Here is a 19,270-nt window from a genome sequence, read left to right on the forward strand (position 1 = left end):
ACCCTTTAACTCATATTCAGCTTAAAAGTGAAACTTTCATGAATTAATTAAATCCCTTTTTAATTTTTTTTGTTTGCAATGTTTGGAAATATTTTAAATGTTTCCATCTATTCCATTTAAATTGTGTTGATTTTAGTTGTTAATATTTCACGAAGTTTTAATGTTCAAGGCTTAATATTTATGCTCAGTTTTTTCAAAATTTCAAAAATCTGTAAATTGATTAGAATAAAAATTATTCAAATAAATTTAAAAAAAAGTACTTAATATTAAATGATTAAAAATTTTCATAGCTGATATCTTTATCGTATTTGAGATTTTCGATCCTTTTTTTAGATTCTTAGATTCCATGTATGACCGAATCGATTTAAAATTTTTAGTTCTAAGATACTGAAATCTATGTAATCTTAGAATGTGTGTTCAATTCTCTTTAATTAATTTATGTTATTACCTTTTAAGATATTTGTTTATTGTACATAATACTGCGTAGAATAAAGAAAGATAATAAACGGAAGAATTAAATTTTTTACAATATTTAAAAATTTTTTAACAATTTAAATATAATGTTTTTTAATTTTCCAGATAATTTTAATTTTTCTATGATTTTAAAGTTTCCAATTTTTAATCGTTAATGCCGAAGATTCACTGTTTAATACCACTAAATATCACTAGAATTTTCGTCGATCAATTATACTATATTATATTAATAGTATAATACTGCGTCAATAATGTGAAGGCAATAAATGTTCATATTAAACTAAATAAAAGAAACGTATAAAAAATAATAAATCAAAAAGTGAACTAAAGAAGGAAAAATAATACAAATAAAATCAAAATATAAAGAATATATGCGCTTTCCATATATACAAAGAATCTAATATTTTCGTATTAAAGATCCTTTCACGAAATCATAAAGCACGTCTCACACAGATCGCGATTATGTCATATTTGATAAATTTAAATGTCTACCATTTGCAAAATTGTTTTCTTTTGCATGTGGCAAAAATTTTAATATGTTTTGTTAATATCGATCATTATCCAGTCTAAACAATTAAGTTTCCTATTTTTAGTTTGATAAAATTTGTTAACAAATAAAGTGATGAAAAGAAACATTTCATTTAGGCTGTTCTACAAATCGCCCCTGCATTTTTCAACGATAGACTTTCTTATTTTGCGTACTCCATATACGAGTAAAAGTTAAAGGGTTAACCGACGGCACATATGTTGCAACGAATTACTTTTCACGCAATATACTCATCGAAAACATTCACCTCCAAACTTACAAATTAGCGTCGGTCTTCAGAGATCATCCGTTTATATTTGGTAATCAGTCTATTCATTAAACTATCGCCTCAATCCAATTTTACAAAAGGACCGTTTTAATCCTTTAAGTCAAGAACGATTTTCGATACCATTTTTGGATTAGAAATTGAAACCGTTATAATTTCGTTAAGTTCAATCTCTTATAATATTATTTCGCATCTATATCATATTTAGAGTATAACATTTTCCCCAACAATCTACATTTCCTTATCATATCTTAAGCAACTATTTTCTAACGTAAAAAAGACAAGAAAAATTATTTCTAAAGATATTATTTTTCCAAAATTAAGAAAAATATTATAATGCTATTTCATATGAAGATAAAATCATTTTAGTGTCAAAATGCAAACTCGGCGAAATTGTATCGGTTTCAATCCACAATCTAGATTGTTCGCTCCGTATATCATCCACGAATGATCTAGGAATAGTCCAAGATCGTGAAAAAAAACGCGTCACATAAAAAGATGATAACAGCCCCGAGAACACCCAATGAGGGATTTGTGGAATTTGTACTCTTCGAATGTGTGTGTATGTATTAGAGTGTCCCCTATTCAGTTATTCTATTGCACATTCAGCAGCCTATTAATTCTTTTATAAATAACAATAGGTGACTTTTTTTTTAAAGAAAAGTCACTTAGATTTTGAAATTTCTCCTTTTCTTGACTTTTATTGCCTATATTCATAATTTGCATTTCTTTAATTTTTATTTTCTTATTTGTTTTGTAACAAATTTTCTTTACCCGCGGAGAGCAGAAATCACTTAAGACTTTTGTCTATTTGTAGATCTATAAATAAGGAACACTCTCGATACTTATGTGTATATATATTTATATATAATGAAACGTCACTTACGCCGTATAATTATCAGTTTACTTTTTTTGCTTTTTATACTTTGTTTTTTATACTTTGCTTGCTCGCTTAATTACTGAATAATAATTACTTAACTATATATGTGTACATATGCGTGTGTTTATCTGTTCTTTTGTGTCCTGTGTAAGTTTGCGTTGTTTATCTATTAATTAATCGCAATTCATTATTCATCGAGAAATTAGCCGTTTGTCTATCTTTGTCCATTTTCTCCATTCTCTAAACATTCTTCCCTTCTCATATTCCTCTACTTTATGTGGTGTCGAGTTTTATGAAGATTTAATTTCCTTTTGCTAATATGACGACGGCGCGGGGTTTGTTTATTTTGGTATGTTTATTTAATAAGCTTACTTGTTTGTATAATGTTTATATAATTATTTAAATAACATGGAAGTAATCCGCGATTTAATATCGGAAATGATTTTGTATTGTGTTATCGAAATAATTTATATAATCTTTTTAAGTAATTCTAATTTTTATACATAATTTTATATACTACAAAAATAATTTCATATTTTATAATCTTAACATATTAAAGTTAATTCCAAATATTGCATATAATCTTTAAGTTTCGAAATTAAATAAATAATTTTATGAATAAATTTGTGAAATATTTTTGTTATAATTTATTTGATATTTATATTACAAATTACTTTAATAATTTCATCATTTTAAACTAGGCGGATTGCTTCGGCTAAATACTTCCGAATTTGTTGACTAATTTTATAATTTTTATAAAATAAATTTTTCTTGGTTAGATTTTGATAAAACTATAAATTTGTCTCTTAGAAATTTACTTCACAAAATTATTTTAAATTTGATTAAAAATATTATAAATTTCTAAAAATATATATTTTTTAAATTAAGTTATATTCTATTTCTCTATTCAATCTTTTCTTTAAAAACTAAAATGGAATTTTACTTATTGTTAGATGTTTTGAAATTGATTGAAAAATTCGGAATTATTTGTGAATCAATTTGCATATTAAAACAGTAAAAATAATTAATAAATCAAAATTTTTTCAAATGCTTTTCTAAGAATAAATTTTTAGTTTTATCAATTAATGTAAAGCAGAACCAAAAAGGCGCGTATTTCAATAGTTCGAATCTCAAAATAGTCAATCGCTGCCTTATTATTTGTTTCAAGAATTTTGAATTAAGCCTGCAACGAAACGAAGAATATCATCATAGCTCTTGCTTAACATTACCATAGCTTTCATGTTTCATTTAGCTTTTTTGCTTCTCTCTCTTTCACACATGCACACACACACACACACTCTCTCTCTCTCTCTCTCTCTCTCTTTCTTCTTGCACATCTACACTGTCTTAATAAATCTGTACGGTCTTAAAAATATATACAATGCTGCTATGATTTCGTCAATGCTCGATAATTTACAATAATCTTCTGTATTTTTCACATTCTTCCAGTTGTTCTTGTTACCTTCTTTTTCTCTCCACTTCCTTTCTGCTCACTTTTTTTCTTATCTTCCATGTTTCTATTCCTTACTCATCGAGATCAACCTTCTGAAAAGTAGCTGGATTTTTTCTTCGTTAAATTTTTCCAGGTTTCAGTCACTTCTTCCTCTCTTTTCATTTTTTCTTAACTCTCTTTCTTTGTCCCAAATGCATTTGCCTTCTTGTCCGGATTAATCTTCTTCTTTTATTCCGTTTGTTTTTCCCGGTTGTTTTTCTTCTTTATTTTACTTTGAATGCATAATATATACCAGACATTATTGCAATTTCGAAAAATGTCAAATCTTATTTGCATTTACAATTTGTGGAAAGCAGCTGATTTTTTTTTATTGGTTTCTCCAACGATTAACATTTCCAAATGTTGTTCTACTTAGCTCGTAATGTATGTATTTTATACATACATCCTTTCTTTTCAACTTGTTCTCAAGCTGTTTTTCGCTTTTGCCATTTTTATGATAAATCTAGGATAAATCATTTCTTCCGTTTCTTTAGTTTTATCTTCTTTTTTCAGGTTAATTGTCTCTTTCTCCGCAATATTCAACGAAAGTATTGAAGACTTCTTCTTTTTTTATTGTAGGCTAGAACCGAGATGGTATCAAAGATAACTTTGTTTCTATTTTCATCTTCTTTGGGTGACAATTAATGTTCTTCAATCGGATTGCCTTGGCAATCCTGTCCAAGTTTCTTGTACCCTTCATATTTGATTTTTTGTTTAATTCCGTTCTTTGAAGATCTTCGCAAAGTCGAGTGACATCTAAAGGACATCTTCTTCTTTAACGTTGCTTTGCCAGTCAGGCCATTTTGGAAGGACAAAGTTGCATTGAGTACGAATTTAAATGTGCATTTTATGTGTATATATGTAATGTGTGTATGAGTCGATATCTCGCGCGCCGTCAATTTTCATACGCCCCGATGGATCTTCTTCCTTTCGCTCTTATCTCCCCTGCCCTATCCTTCTCCCTTTTCCTTCTTCAATCGCTTCTTCTCTCGCTGCCATCGCACCGCCTCTTTGTCTGCAAATAGCGCAGAGGAAGCAATGTGAGAATTTATTTGCTCAACATCTACCACCCTTGTCTTCCTCCTACTCATCCTCCTCCTCCTCGACTCTTGTCATCCACTCCTATCTTCCGCTTTTTTATCCCTTTGGTGATTTACGTCCTACACTCGTAACGGATTTCCCGTACTTAGCATACGGTGTTTTATTTATCATAGAACGCGATCAACTATAGCAAATTCTTTGTTTTCACGTAATTCGGCAATTAACTTTATAAGCAAAATTGATTCTAATTTGGACTCGCTCATCTAAATCGATGTTATCTCCCTTGCAAAAAAAATTCAGCTGCGTTTTTATTTTAAATAACAAACAAATAACTCGGTTGTCCGAACTAATCCGCATCTGGCGCGCTTTGAGAATGTGCACCAGCGCCAGGGTGATGCAAACGACCAAATTCACCGCAAATTAATTGCTCTATATATACGTACCTAAAGATTGTCCATCATCTCGGAAAGAGTCAGTCTGGAGGTGGACATTGCGACACCGCTGTCGCTACTACTCTGTACGCTACTATGATCATCGGTGTCCGATTGATTGCTCGTGTAACCAATCACGTCCACTTCATCTGCAACAGAAAGCGCGGATTCCGCACTGTTATAATCTGGAAGAGAGATCGATGACGAAATCATTCTTCGTTTACGCAACGAGTGCGACGAACAAAAAACGAAAAAAGTCACTCGTTCCACAACCACACCGAAAATCGGTCCTAATTCCAAGATTATAATTTCTTTTGAGTTTAAATTGATTAATACGCAATAGACGAGAACTGCCACGCAAAAATTAGTGGAAATTTATGCATCGGCATCTACCACTATTACGGCGCGCAGCTGTGGTTGCGCGTCCAGCATCTTTCAAGATGGCAGCCAGCTTAACATTTATCACGCGAGATTAATTAATGGCAGCGAGAAGATCGTCTTCCTACGGGGGAAATCCCACCCTCTCTCCGTATTTCCGGTTAAATTCTGAGCGTTTCCACCCGTATTCGCGATCCCTTCATAAATCTGCCGAAGTCCGCTCCGTTTTCGAGCGACTCTCGCCGGACTTTCGGAGTCACATTCCCTGCGAATTTACCCAAAAGAAATGTCTAAAGAATTCCCGCGGAGAAGGGGCGGGGGAGGAAGTCAAAAGAAAATACGATTGATCAGAACCTCCTCCCTCCCCCTCCTTGTAAGTTGCCCGGCCGTTCTAAGCTAAACTTATCGATCTGTCGGCTGTAGATTTAGTAACATGACAATCTTTAGTGGAATGCTGAAGGCTCGTACGAACGAGTCGTCCAGTACAAAGCATTTTAAATAGTATCGTTCTCCCTCATATCGAAAGCGCGCTCCCTTTGACGTGACGTAAGAAGACGCACCGACGCATCAACTGCACGCACCGTCTGGCCAATACTCGCGAGAGAGACGAGTGTGCCGGCAAGGACGCGCCGTTATTATGACGTCATACCGTTCAGACGAAGAGATGATGGGCAACAACGGGCGAAGGAAGGGGGTGGAGGTGGTGGGCAAACGAAGGAACATGATAGAGAGACTGCGGGGTGTACAGTAGCCATGACACCCGCTGGAAGGCACGGCTCGAAGAAGACGAGGGGGTGTCGACCACACTTGCTAGCTACCCTCCCCCCCGCCTCCCCCCCACCCCCTCGCCACCCGCGGCGCTCTGAGCCGGGGGTATTTTTCCATAATCAATAACATGCCTCTATTCTCGTCACACTAAGCGAACCAGATCTGCCCTCGTCACACACCACACCACCCGCCTCTCCCTTTCTCGCCCCTCTACCTTTTGCGTCCTCGACATCGCTAACCTGTCCAGGTGACAGTGGCGCTCAAAACAGAAGTGGCAAGTGTACAAGTCCGCAAACGGAGTGGCGAACAGCGTAAGACCACGTTCAGATTAGAGTATAAAATATCGAGTAAAATTTTTCTTTAATACATTAGATACAGAAAATACCATAAAATTTCAAATTCGATACGAAGTTTAAAACATGAATATGGAATGAGATAAGATTATATGAAATGTATGTTAGAAGAAATTTTGTTTTTTTTTCTTTTTTTTGATTAGTCACGGATATTAATTGCTAGAAGGAGGCGGTGAGCGCGGAGTGATGCGATTTGAGAGGCACTGAGTAAAGCGGCGGTTTTAAGGGTGACACGAGTGGCCAGCAAAAGAGTTCATTAAAACCAGCGTTGTGCGCACCCCTGGCATCGCCGAATTCGTCCCCCCCCCCCCCCTTCCTTTTCCCTCGCCCTTTACGTCTCACTACGGGGTATGGGACGTAAAAAACACGCGAGACATTCAATGCTTTCGACGCATTTCTCCCTGCGCCGCGGGGATGAATTTCAATATTCCGAGTGAAGCGAGTAAAAATAAGTCGCGCGTCACGTGTTTTCCTCCTAGTTAATCATTTCTCGTTATCACACGGTAACAACAAACGGGCACGGTGCAGTCCTGTTGCGTGTCCGCGCGTTTATCAGGAACAAATGGAAAAGAAGGAGGGCGGGGAGAGGGGAGGGTGGCAGTTGACGGCAGATAACAATAATATCCGTCACGACCGCGATAATTAACTCTTAGTCCGCTCGAACGAAGTTTCGTGAAGATGCGGACATTTCGCGTGGTGTCCAATATCCTCCGCCGCAAATATCAATTCCGAATCAGGCGGATTCGAATTTACGTTTCTCTATTAATTTTAAATCGCATTTTCAGCATTGAAATGACTTGTTGCAAAGGAGCGGGATAGGTAAACCTCCGCAAAAACTGTATCTCTCTCTCTCTCTCTCTCTCAGTCTTAAAACGCCAACTTCCGGTTGCGCTCGGCGGACGGATTATCCAAGTCTATTTATACGTGTCGTCGCGGTCCCGATTAAGTCTCGATCGCGTACCAACCCAGTTGCGATAAGTTCGTAACGTCGCGCGCGTGGTATAGTCACCAGTCAGTATTTCCTCGGTCACGTGATGTGCGTGAGAGATATACAATCGCCTTGCACGCAGCACGAAGCTTATATGGAAAAACTTCTAAAGGATTTCGGGCCCGAGAAAATTTCGCGATCGATATTTCCACGCTTGCGATTCACTGACGGTCCGTCGACCATAAGTTTAAATATATATCAAATAAAAGCGCGAGCAGATCATTCAGAAAATTATTCAGAAAATAAATAAATGATTCGTGTTTTTATCCTCATTGCTCTTTCAGATAGGAAACTCTCATTGTTTTCCTAATTTCACACATTTTCTAAACTGATTGAAATAGTTCTTTTAATTTTATATCAGTTCTCTCTTTTTCTCCCGTCATTAGAAAATTTTCAATGTCGAATAAAAGCGCGAAAACGGGAGCAATTATCTAAAAAGCAAATAAACGATTCGCGTTTAGATGGATTGTCTTCTTTCGTTATTTTTCTAATATATTTCCCAAAATAATCAAAATTTTTTAAAACTTTTCTCTCGTAGAATTTCTAAACATTTCATTGCACCTTCCGCCTTGCTCTTGTTTAAAATTTTAAATAAAGGTTTCCATTCATTATCACCTTGTTAGACATAAAAAAAACTTTCATTTCGAGCACAATTATTCCGCTATATCCCAGACTTAGTTAGCATCATCCTATGTATCGTCAGGATGGCCGAGCGGTCTAAGGCGCTGCGTTCAGGTCGCAGTCCACTTCTGTGGGCGTGGGTTCGAATCCCACTTCTGACAATTCTTTTTTGACGAAAACCTCAAAATAATCATAAATGTATTTAATCAATAATTAAAATATTATTGAATTATTTTTTCTAAAAGAAAGATTAGATTGAGCTGGATTAGCTACATGCATATTTGTTAATGTATAATCCACTTGGATTTGCAATTGCGTCGTGCTGCGTCTTATATTTGCTTTCATTTTGCTCGAGAGAAATTATGGGACGAGCACGCGGAAGGGTTTGCCTGAAGGATTACTTCGGGCTGAAGAGAGTCTGTACATCAGCCATGTTAGAAATGATTATTTTACGGGAACGTCAGGCATGTTTGACTTGTCAGTCTTTCTTCCCGTTCCCACTTCTTGCTCTTTGTTCGGAAAAGCACTCGTCTCTGTTTCATGTTGAATTCCGCTGTGCGGATCATAATTCTTCCTCTTCTATTTCTTTTCTCTCAATTCTATATTTTTAATCAGTTCTCTCCCTGCCTTAACTGATCATCACTCTTTTCGTACTGTTAATTCTAATCCACATTTAAAGGATTTTGGAAAATGAATAACAAATAGTCCATCGTCGTAAGCGCGAATTTCGGGAGAAGAACAAACATTAAGATTTCAACATGCTTTGTGTGACTAATACGAAACCGCAACATTTAGCCATAGCGCATCGTGCAAACGACACAGGGATCCGTTACTAATGGCTGGGACAGAGAATCTTAAAGAGGGATCTTATCACGTTTGGTAATTTAGCTAAGCGCAACAATCTCACGACATTAAGGTGCCCGAGGAAATCGTCCTGAAATAATTCCGCGAATATATGTATATATGCGCGTTTACGTGTGTGTTTATGTGAAAGGGAGTGCCTTATCCAGATTGCTACAACGCAAAACACACATTCTATTTGAGTCCATAAATGTAAAGCCGGATTCACCAGAGTGAACATATCTCGTAATGGAGACATGATTACTCCGCAATCATAGTGGTATACGCATGCCAAATGCACGATGCCATATCAAGAATGTTATTAATATAAGAGAGGCATGTAGACACACGGAAAAGTAATTAATTATTTTTAAAAAGTGCTAAAATGTACGTTTTTGACCGGAGTTAACAGCTTCTTGTATATTTTGATATTTAAGACGTTTAATTATTAATGGAAATAAAAAAAAAGTAACGATAAATTTCGCTATTCCAAGGCAGAAAGCGCGGCAAATTCGGGATGGCTTTCGAAAAATCGCCGGTGTGGCACACGTGACTTATGATAAGTGCTTCGCCGGAGATATTCCCACGGGATCATCAATTTCAACGTCCCCAATCCCCCCGCGCGTGCACCCTCCCCGACGTTTTCCGATTTCCTTCGCCTTCCGCTAGCTCGACCTCTTTTTTACTCCCGGAACTCCTTTGGAAAACTCATCCACCCCCGCAAGCTGCAATATTTCACGCGGTGGCGAATGCATTTTTGCGATACGCGTCGGTGGTGTCTCAACATAGACAAAATCTAAATTTTGAAAACTTTATCTAGAAAAATACAACGTAATCCCAAATTGTTAGATAACAAAAAATTACATTAACAATCGAGACATGCCATGTTATCTTCCTACCCAATTACTGAAAATAAGAGAAATTGTAAATGTGTTTACGCCAAGAAAGAGAGGAAATATAAGAGTGCTTCGTACATTTTCTTTATCGGTACATCATATTTGATTAATTTTCTGAGGAAAAAAAATCGCTGAAAAATTAATACCGTGGCATTATCGTATGATATAATTCTACAGCTGTTGTATCTTTATGTATACGCGTACGTTACGTGGACGTCTGTGCTCCGTGCTCAAACAATGACGCTTCGGGAAATTAAATAGATTCATCCGTTCGACTTTACGACGTAGATAGAGTAACCCGCGTGGCTTCTATCGCGCTGCTTTCCGTCTTAATTCCGACTCGTGATGATTAAGATTTAATCGACGGAATCAAGCTAGTTAGGAAAGAAGATAGAGTTGCGGGCGAAAATCTTCTTTGTACTTTGAAGATTTTCCATTAAAAACGCGGTGAATTACACGCGAAGATTTTTTACGGGGAAAGGAATTATGTCTCTCATAAATTACGTATTACTAATCGCTATGATGATTATTAGATTGCTGCATAACAAAGTGTCGTATTTAAAAAATCTCATTTTCATGAAACATTTTTGTAAAAAAGAATGTCATCCGGTAATCAAAAATAATATATAATTGCAAATAATTTTATTATATTTTAATTTTATTATATTTTTAATATCATATTATAAATTTTTATGAAAAAAGATACACTCATTCCGACTTTATTATGACGTTAATTTATTATATTAAAACTAGTTTAATTGAATCGGTAGGATATGATAATTCTTTGCTAAAATTCGTTAGTAAAACATGGACCCAATGCATTTCTGCATCCGCGCTGTGAAGAGAGACATTTATGACTATGAATTACTACTGGAAGAGTAAGACAGAAAGACAGATTGGAGATTTAAAGGCGTTCCATCGGAAGGAACGCAACCTCTCAACTTAACGTATCTATAAATGACAATCTCGTTGCGGTACTCACCGGACTCCGAGATGGATGGGCTACCTGCAGACCTATCCGAGTTACTAGAGCTTCCGGTCGAGCTGGTGGACGCCGTGCCCAGGGAGCACTCGGAGATACTGCGCCGCTTGGACAGCATCGCCGCGGAAGCGGCGGCGGCGACGGAGCCGGTCGGCGCGCTCGTGCTGAGCCCGTGGAGGCCGTGAAGCGCATGAAGGCCGTGGAGGCCGGTCTGGTTCGTCAGCTGCTCGAGCCGCCGTCTCAGGAACCTGTGCTCGCGCGACAGCTGCTCCTTGTGTATAGCGTGCTTACGCTCGCGGTCCTCCAGATTCTGTAACCCAGACGATGACATCACACATGATTGGGATCGTCTAATGTAATGATATTTCATACTTATAATGTGTGCAGTCTAAAATATATAGTATTTTATATGTATTAATATGTATTATATTAATTTAAAATATTTATAATTAATAAACAATATTAATTATAACAATACATTTATAATATTATATATTTAGACATATATAAATTAATACTATATATTACAAAGTATTATCTAGGCATTACATGCTGTAATACATTTTATTACAATTATAATAGTTAATGTTCTAGCAAATGTAATAGCATAAATGAATTTTTAGTATCAGATACGACAATAATGCTGTCCGCGATTATTTATATATTTATTAATGATTTATCGCTTCTCGATTTGATGTTGATATGTCCGAAAATGTGATCTATTCGTTACATAAAAAAAGTTTTGGTTTAATTAACTATTTATCATCAAATATCTCTCCGTTTCACTTTGTTCTGAGAGCTGCCAATAGGATCGACGTCGGCCGATAATCGGTTTCCTTTGTATTGTATACGGCATGCTATTTCGTAACGCAACAACGAGCGCTTACCTAGAAGAGGCCGACCAATTCCGGTGCAAATCACCGAACAGGAAATAATCGAATGCAACTAAATGCGTATTCTACTGCGTAGTATTTGACATGAGTAGGTTTTGGCGGCTCTGCGAGTTTTTCATTACAAGAGTTTGAAATGGAAAATTCTGAATGTTTTAAAATTTTTAATTAACACTTTTAAAATTTCAACTTTTTATTCTGTTTTAAAAATTTTAAATTTTGATATTTTCAAATTTTTAATCTGAGATCTCTCGAGATTTCAGCGTATTCGCCTGAAATTTTATTAAAACGGATGTCAGTCATTCCTAAAAAAATTTTAACTGAGGACAGAAATTGATATATATAGATCTCGCAACTATCAACTATGTTCCCGTAATGAAAAATGTAGTACGGTAAAAGATAGCTATAAGAATCAACGGCGCTTTAGATATAGGGTGGATGTACTACCAAGGGTGGAAGTGGCTTGGCGACGAAATCACCTGATCACAGATTAGGGCTCCACACGATAGACGATGTGTTTGCCTGTGCGTGTACATTTATGGCAGCGCGGCTGACATCGCGCTCGTAGAAAATTTCCTGGTTTCATGCTTTCCATTTTACTCGATATGAATTTACAACGGAGATAAAACGAGGCTAAGAAAAGCGTCAGCCGGAGCGTATTCCGTCGTAAAGCCAATCGACCGATCTCAGAAGTGAGACTCTGCTCGCTCGTATCATTTACATTGCGCCGGTCGATGCTGGTTACAATATAATCGGCATCGAAACTGCTGCGACGTTTTGTGTTCGCATATTAATGTTTACAGGGAACATATTCAATTTAAAATTGGTTATAATAACAATGTAAATTAATCGAATTTTCTTGATTATTAATTAATATTAACCAATTATATTTTGTCGCATCCCACAAAAATTGAAAATATTTCTTGATTATTAATTAATATTAACCAACTATATTTTTACGCATCCCACAAAAATTGAAAATACTTATTTTAAACATTTACGTTTAATAAGGTACACATCGAGCTTTATATTGAGCGTAAAAATAAACAAAAATCCCGAAACATACTTTTGATCATAAATAAAAAGAAATTCCAGCCCAGTCTGCCTATTCTTTATATCCATTTATTATTATACTCACATAGCCAAACACGGTGGGATAGAAAAAGCGTAGAATAATTAACGACGGAAACGTCTACCGAAGTGTGAAAAGAATCACGAAGGCCAGGGCGAAACAGAAAGGAAGAAGTTCAAAGGCGGACAAATGAAGACTTACACGCCGCCAACCCGCAAAATACGGAATCGCTTCAACCCTACCACCTCATCCCTACCACCACGTCTTACTTCCTCGCGGGGGTGTAAACCACCGCTCTCTATAGAAACGACACTTTCATGTCTTTCGTTCCTCTTACCGCTGCCTTCTTAACTTCCATCTATCCTCTTTTCAACCCACTCTCTTCACTCCTTTATCCCCCGGTCATGCCTTTCGCTTTACGGAATTTCCTGGCGACTCCGCCGCCATAATTAATCAACCCTACTGTCGTTGCCGAATCAATCAGGAAGTTGTACGTAAAGGATTGAATACCGAAAAAAAAAAACGTTTCGCGCGGAACGGCTTTTATAAAGTGAATGTGTGACAATCAAACGTTATGTATCGCGTAAAAATCGCTCTTTTACGATGCCTCATCATTTCCCGATATTGGTGCGATCTTTATTGCGCTTGCAGATGCCCTCTTAAATTACGCGTAGCAGCTTTCCTCTTCCGAATGGCGAACGGACGAACGTTTTTCTCCTACCTAACGCAGGCACATAATATACACAGGTGCCCGCAGGTCAGATTGATGTACACGCTGAGTCTCCCACGCGGACTATGCATACACGAATGAACGGTGGATACGCACTGCTGCTCGCTATTCTACAGGGTGCCCCGAGTACGAGCGTTCTAAAAGACGATGAAGAAATTGCATCGATAAAACGAACGCCTCGACTTTTTTTACGCGCGTTTATAACAAAACAATAATTAGCATTTTTTAATACTTTCGGTATAATATAAATCTTTAGGTATTTTCTTCTCATATATTTTCTTTATTCTTGATATATGATGTTATAAATTTAATTTAATAATTTGCATATCCATTTGTTATCAAGAGATTTCTTTTAAGCCTCTTTAAAATGGAATGAAAACAGAAAAAAGCTAATTGCATCTGTAAAACGACGAGCGTCATGACATTTTTTTTTTTCATTATACCAGGAAAGAGATTTGAAGAGAAGATTATGTCTCGAGAAAGGAGGCGAAACAAATCAGGTAAATGGCGAGGAAGTCATACTCCCGTTGATAAGTACACGTCGAGAATACATATCCGGGACATAATGCGCGCGCGCGACAATGGTGAATATTTTAAGTTACTTTTTACGAGGACAATTTGCTGACGGAAACAAAGAACACGCGCCGCCTTCGTCACCTGTTCGAATCACTGCGCCTGTATCCGCGTCACCCTGTAGACCGCCGCGTGGAAAACTCTGACACGCACACACGCTCGCGCCCGCTTGCTCGATACGCACGCCATTGTCCCTGGCAGTCTGTAATTTACTAACTACGCATCTATTGTGCATCGCCACTCTGTTTGCAGCAACACCTTGCTCTGCCTTTCTCTACACCGCATAGCCCTTCCTCCCGCCCATTTGTCCCTTCTGAACCTATTCCAACCGGGAAACAATGTTTCTAATGCGCGTTTCCTGCTTATATCCCGAGTTCCACCTCTTTCCCTCTCTCCGTAGTAATAATATATTCTTTCGCAGACGACATTCTTGTATTTGACAAATCTTATCACAGTCCAAGTTTCCATTAGTTACCCGAAAAAGGCAAAAGAATAATCTTTTTAAACCGTCTTCTCTTCTGAGAATTTTCTCGTCTTTTGTACCTGTTTCTGTAACACCACCTTCGATTTTATCAATTTGACTGATCTACTCACCTTGATAAAACGCTTGGCCTTGGTCAAAAGACCCAACGTAGTGTGCCTCGAGGTTTCAGGCCCAAGTGGCACTAGCAGCTTCAGCTTTTCGAGACAGGTCCTAAGATGGGCTCTCCTGCAACAGAAAAAATAGGCGCTACCGTGACTAACCGTAATCTTTTTTACTTTTTACGTATTACTATTAAATTAATTATTGACGCTAATTGTAAGACTGAACTGCACATTTGTACGTCATCCTATCATAAAACGTAAGAGTTTTCATTTTGAAACGATGTCTTAATTATCGCGGAAAAATGGCCCGAAAAGACGTCTATTTTCGGCGACACGCACAGTCGCGGGGATGCGTGCATATACCGCATGTGCCGAACACGTGTCATTAGCGGCATTTAATTATAAGTTTACGAGCCGCTTTATAGTCACCATCTTGGAGAATAGAGACCGCGACGGCGGTAATGGAAGAACGAGATCGCGGAAATTTCGAATTAAGGTGAATTCACACAAAAGCGAAACGTCAAAATTCTCAACGAGAGAAGTGGATGGAAAAAGGAATTTAGAAAATATATAATGAAAAAGGAAATTTGTCGCTTTTTGAAAACAGCTCGTTGTATTTTGAGCTTTTTTTTCCTGGCCGCTGGAAAATCTCGTTCGTAAAGAATTTTTCTTACATACATGTGAATGGAACTTAAGCCCATCCAGAAACAGGATGACGCGTTTGCACGTACATTTTACGAGAAACAATAAGCCCGCTCTGGCTTAATGACGTCATCAAACGGTATTATGCCCCGCGAGCTGCGGAGTGGACGTGTTTCAGCCGTAAATAGACGCGTTTCTGTCTACATGGCTTTACGTCTTCGTCTAGGCATGTACTCGACGTTATACATATATACAGGATATATTTATGTAAAGCTGATTGTGCTTTTATCATCTTCTTTAGATCATAGGATAATTTATTAATTTTCCTTTGACAAAAATGTTAAGGTCAATCGTCATTAGACAACTAATCAACGACACATTACATATTCTTGCAATTAAAATAAAAATTCGAAATAAATGAATCCTAAAAAAAAATTTCATTAATCTTTGTTTCATCTTGCAATTTCATCGAGAGAATCCGATGATCGCAGGGAAATAAAATGTCGCGAAAGAATATCTTCCCACACAAAATCGTTCTCAAAGAGCGCACTATACGTGCAGGCTCCCGCCATCCCCGATCGGCAGCAACATTTTTGCCGTGACAGGAGAAGGGCAACGGAGAGGAGCAGAGAAGCGATCCTTCAATCAATTGCAGCGTGTGACAGCGGCATTATGAAATTCCTTTACCGGTGGGAGTTACCCCTGATGAATAAATACTTCGCGCGGAATTCCCGCGCGTCGGAGTCGTCGGGGTAGTAGTTCGGCAAAGACGCGCGCGGTTACGGCAGACCCCCGTGGATCGGGGGTACGTACGCAGGAGATTGCTCTCAAAGGGAGAATGCCTTGGGACGCAACGAGAACGGCAACAGTCGAATATTAGTCGATAATTCGCCGAGCGGAAGGCGAGCACGAGTTCGCCGCTCTCCGCAAGCCTCGTTTCCTATTCCACGTGCGGATTTTCGAGAGACGCAATCTCTTGACTTTTTCCTTTTAAAAAATCGGGGGAATTTCAAAATACATTGAAATTTCAGCAATACGCTCGATTTAGCCGTGAAATGGAAGCGGCTGCGCTTGAGACGACTTGTATAAAGCGCGAACAACGTTGCGTTGCGTAGCCAAGCCTGGCGGGAGCAATGGCCGGCCATGAGTTAGATCGCTTTAACAGCCGCCTGTAAACAGCCTCGTAACTTTACTTCTCCTCCCGCTCCGATATCTTCCCCCTCCTTTCCCGCCCCCTTTCCCTTGTCTATCCGTCCATCCCACTACATTGCTGCATCATCACCCCCCTTGTTGCATATTCGTCTCTCATCTTCTCTATCTCTCTTTATCTCCTTGTCTTAATATTCTCTCTCTCTCTCTCTCTCTCTCTCTCTCTCTTTCCTTTCCCTTTCCATTCTATTTTTATCTCTACCTTGCTCTATTGCACAATTAATTATCAATGCTAAAATTTCTCTATAATTACGTTACCGTGTTGATTTAATTTACATTGTTTGTATCCACACAATACGATTTATTGCGACATTGAATCGTGAACGTATCTATTACTCTAAGGATCCTGTATAATTTACTAACCTTTATTAAACCTAGCGTTTGCACCGTCAAAAATCAAGTTCTTTTTTATTTGTCACATAATTAGACGCTAATTTTTAATTCTAATCAAGCTATTCAAAATCGCGTATTTATTATTCCTATCGTAGGCAATTAATACTGAAATTTAAATTAAGAACAATAGTTTGTCATTTGTATTCTATTAAAAAATTTGTATTGATCCCAAAAAAGAAAAAAAATTATACTTCGTAGGCAATTAATACTGAAATTTAAATTAAGAACAATAGTTTGTCACTTGTATTCTATTAAAAAATTTGTATTGGTCCCAAAAAAGGAAAAAAAATTATATTTCAATGTAACAATAAGATACTGCAAAGAGATACCGAAAATATTCAACGGTGCTGGATATATTGAAACAATCAAAATTAATTACTCTCGAAATACGTGGATTTATTGCTCGCAAAATAAAATTAAAAGATAACTAAAAATGTTCCAACGCGCAAAGCTGTACGTGCAAATTATAAAAATCAATTAATTGTACTCCATTATTCATTACACCAGAAGCGAATTAAAGCAATCTTTTTTACTCCAATTTCCAATAAACTTAATATCAATCGATTAACTCCGATCAATTTTTTATTAAATAACTATTAATCGATGAAATTTTCTCAACTCGAAATTTCTCTCATTTTTTGGTAAAATTAGTATCCTTGATTAATCGGGCATTAAGCTCGAAGGGAAGGGCGTCCATTCAGAGAGATCGAGCTTTCGTTTGAGGGGGAGGGGGAGGGATTCGGGATAGTTTAGCAATTCATTAGGACGGACACTCGAGAGTCGAGACTTAGGCGAACTTGGACTTCCTTCAACTGGCGTCCGCTCTATAGAGAGGTCGGACAGAGAGAGAGAGAGAGGGGGGAGGACCAGAGGCATTACTGCAAAATACCGTTTGTAGACACAAGCGAAATGGGTCTGGCTTAATTAAACTGTATGCAGCTTTCCAAAACGATTCCATTTAAAGTTGAGCTTTGCCTCAAATCTCCACAAGCTCCTTTTCGCGGAAGGTCTTTTCCCGTCTCTCATCTTTGACCCTCAGTCAATCGCGCAGGGTTATAATAATTTCAACCGTACCAAACTCAACGTGAGATAAATATATATGTATGATAAAATAATTAATTCTGAATTACGACATTTTCGAAGGTCAATCGGTTATGTAAAATGGTAGATAGCATCTCAGTTAATTTGAATACATACAACATAAACGATGTGCTAATTAAAATGGATTATTGAAATATCGTAATTTTAGTTCCAACAGCGCTGTTAGAACTATAAACATTATTCTGATCAAGTGTTACATATTATAAAATGATATAATTTTTTACAAAAATATGTTCAACTTTTACGAAACATTTGCAATTTTTAATACGAATTTGTTTTTTTAATACGAAAAAATGTAGAGGAAATTATAAAATTTCATCGATTTAATTAACCGTCATCTTACTATATGTTATAGAAATATTTCATACTGGGAAAGATTACATTAAAAAGTGAGAAGGACGAATTTGTGTATAAAAAATTTTAGTCGCGATGTACATTGTATGGAACATTCAATATAGAGTACGCTCACGTGGGTATTTACCGGCACGTGTAGATGCATACGGACAGCTGTGTAATGCTGGTTTCGCTTAATTAAGCTGTTTCTAGCTATGTCGAAATCCTTAGTGAGCGACAAAAGCGAGTCTGCACGTGCCTTCATTAGACCCCCCTCAATTCGGAGTAGCAAATCCACGAGACCAGCCCGATCGTGTGCCCGTGGGATTTAGAGGTAAATGCGTGTCCGCCTCGGTATTGGAAATGTGCCACTTTATCCGTGTCCTCTGTATTTTTGTAAAAAAAAAAAATGAGAATAAAAATTCACGCGTGATTGTGTGGGAACATATCCCCTGGTCCAGCTACATTGAGCTAACTCCGCACCGGGCAGCATTATGTTACGTGTATAGAACGAGGAAAAAACGCGAAAATTGACAAGAAAAAAATTGCATATACTCAAACAGAAGTGCTGGCCGATTGCCATCTTATTTTTAAAGTCGATGGCACAGAAGAGCGTTATTCTCTACTCCCTCCCACGCTCGTTGCACCCCCTTTCTCTCTGTATCCGCGGTTCCAGATCACATCTCCCCCCGGCAACTTGATCTTGACCTTTCGAACCCCGCACGTGATTGCGCCAGCTATTTCTCCTCGTATATCCCTTCCCTCCCTCCCTCCCTCTCTCTCGCT

General features: G+C 37.5%; 1 protein-coding gene and 1 non-coding gene across 7 annotated transcripts in view; one reads left to right on the plus strand and one right to left on the minus strand.

Annotated features, from left to right (window-relative positions):
• Positions 1–3,655: 3,655 nt before the first annotated feature.
• LOC105457672 (max dimerization protein 1-like) overlaps positions 3,656–19,270 on the minus strand; it is a 35,803-nt gene continuing 20,188 nt past the window's right edge. For all 6 annotated transcript variants that reach the window (XM_011702477.1, XM_011702476.1, XM_011702472.1 and 3 more), the window contains 4 exons: positions 14,816–14,930; positions 10,957–11,266; positions 5,143–5,279; positions 3,656–4,673 (listed from right to left, as the gene is read on the minus strand). In XM_011702477.1, the coding sequence (XP_011700779.1) occupies positions 5,143–5,279; positions 10,957–11,266; positions 14,816–14,930 (562 nt within the window). In that variant the 3' untranslated portion in view covers positions 3,656–4,673. The remainder of the gene's footprint in view (positions 4,674–5,142; positions 5,280–10,956; positions 11,267–14,815; positions 14,931–19,270) is intronic.
• Positions 8,316–8,399, plus strand: Trnal-cag. Its single transcript has one exon. It is a non-coding gene; the product is annotated as a tRNA-Leu (tRNA).

The sequence above is a fragment of the Wasmannia auropunctata genome, unplaced genomic scaffold (assembly GCF_000956235.1).
Source record: "Wasmannia auropunctata unplaced genomic scaffold, wasmannia.A_1.0 LD335163.1, whole genome shotgun sequence".
In the NCBI taxonomy this organism is placed as follows: Eukaryota; Metazoa; Arthropoda; class Insecta; order Hymenoptera; family Formicidae; genus Wasmannia; species Wasmannia auropunctata.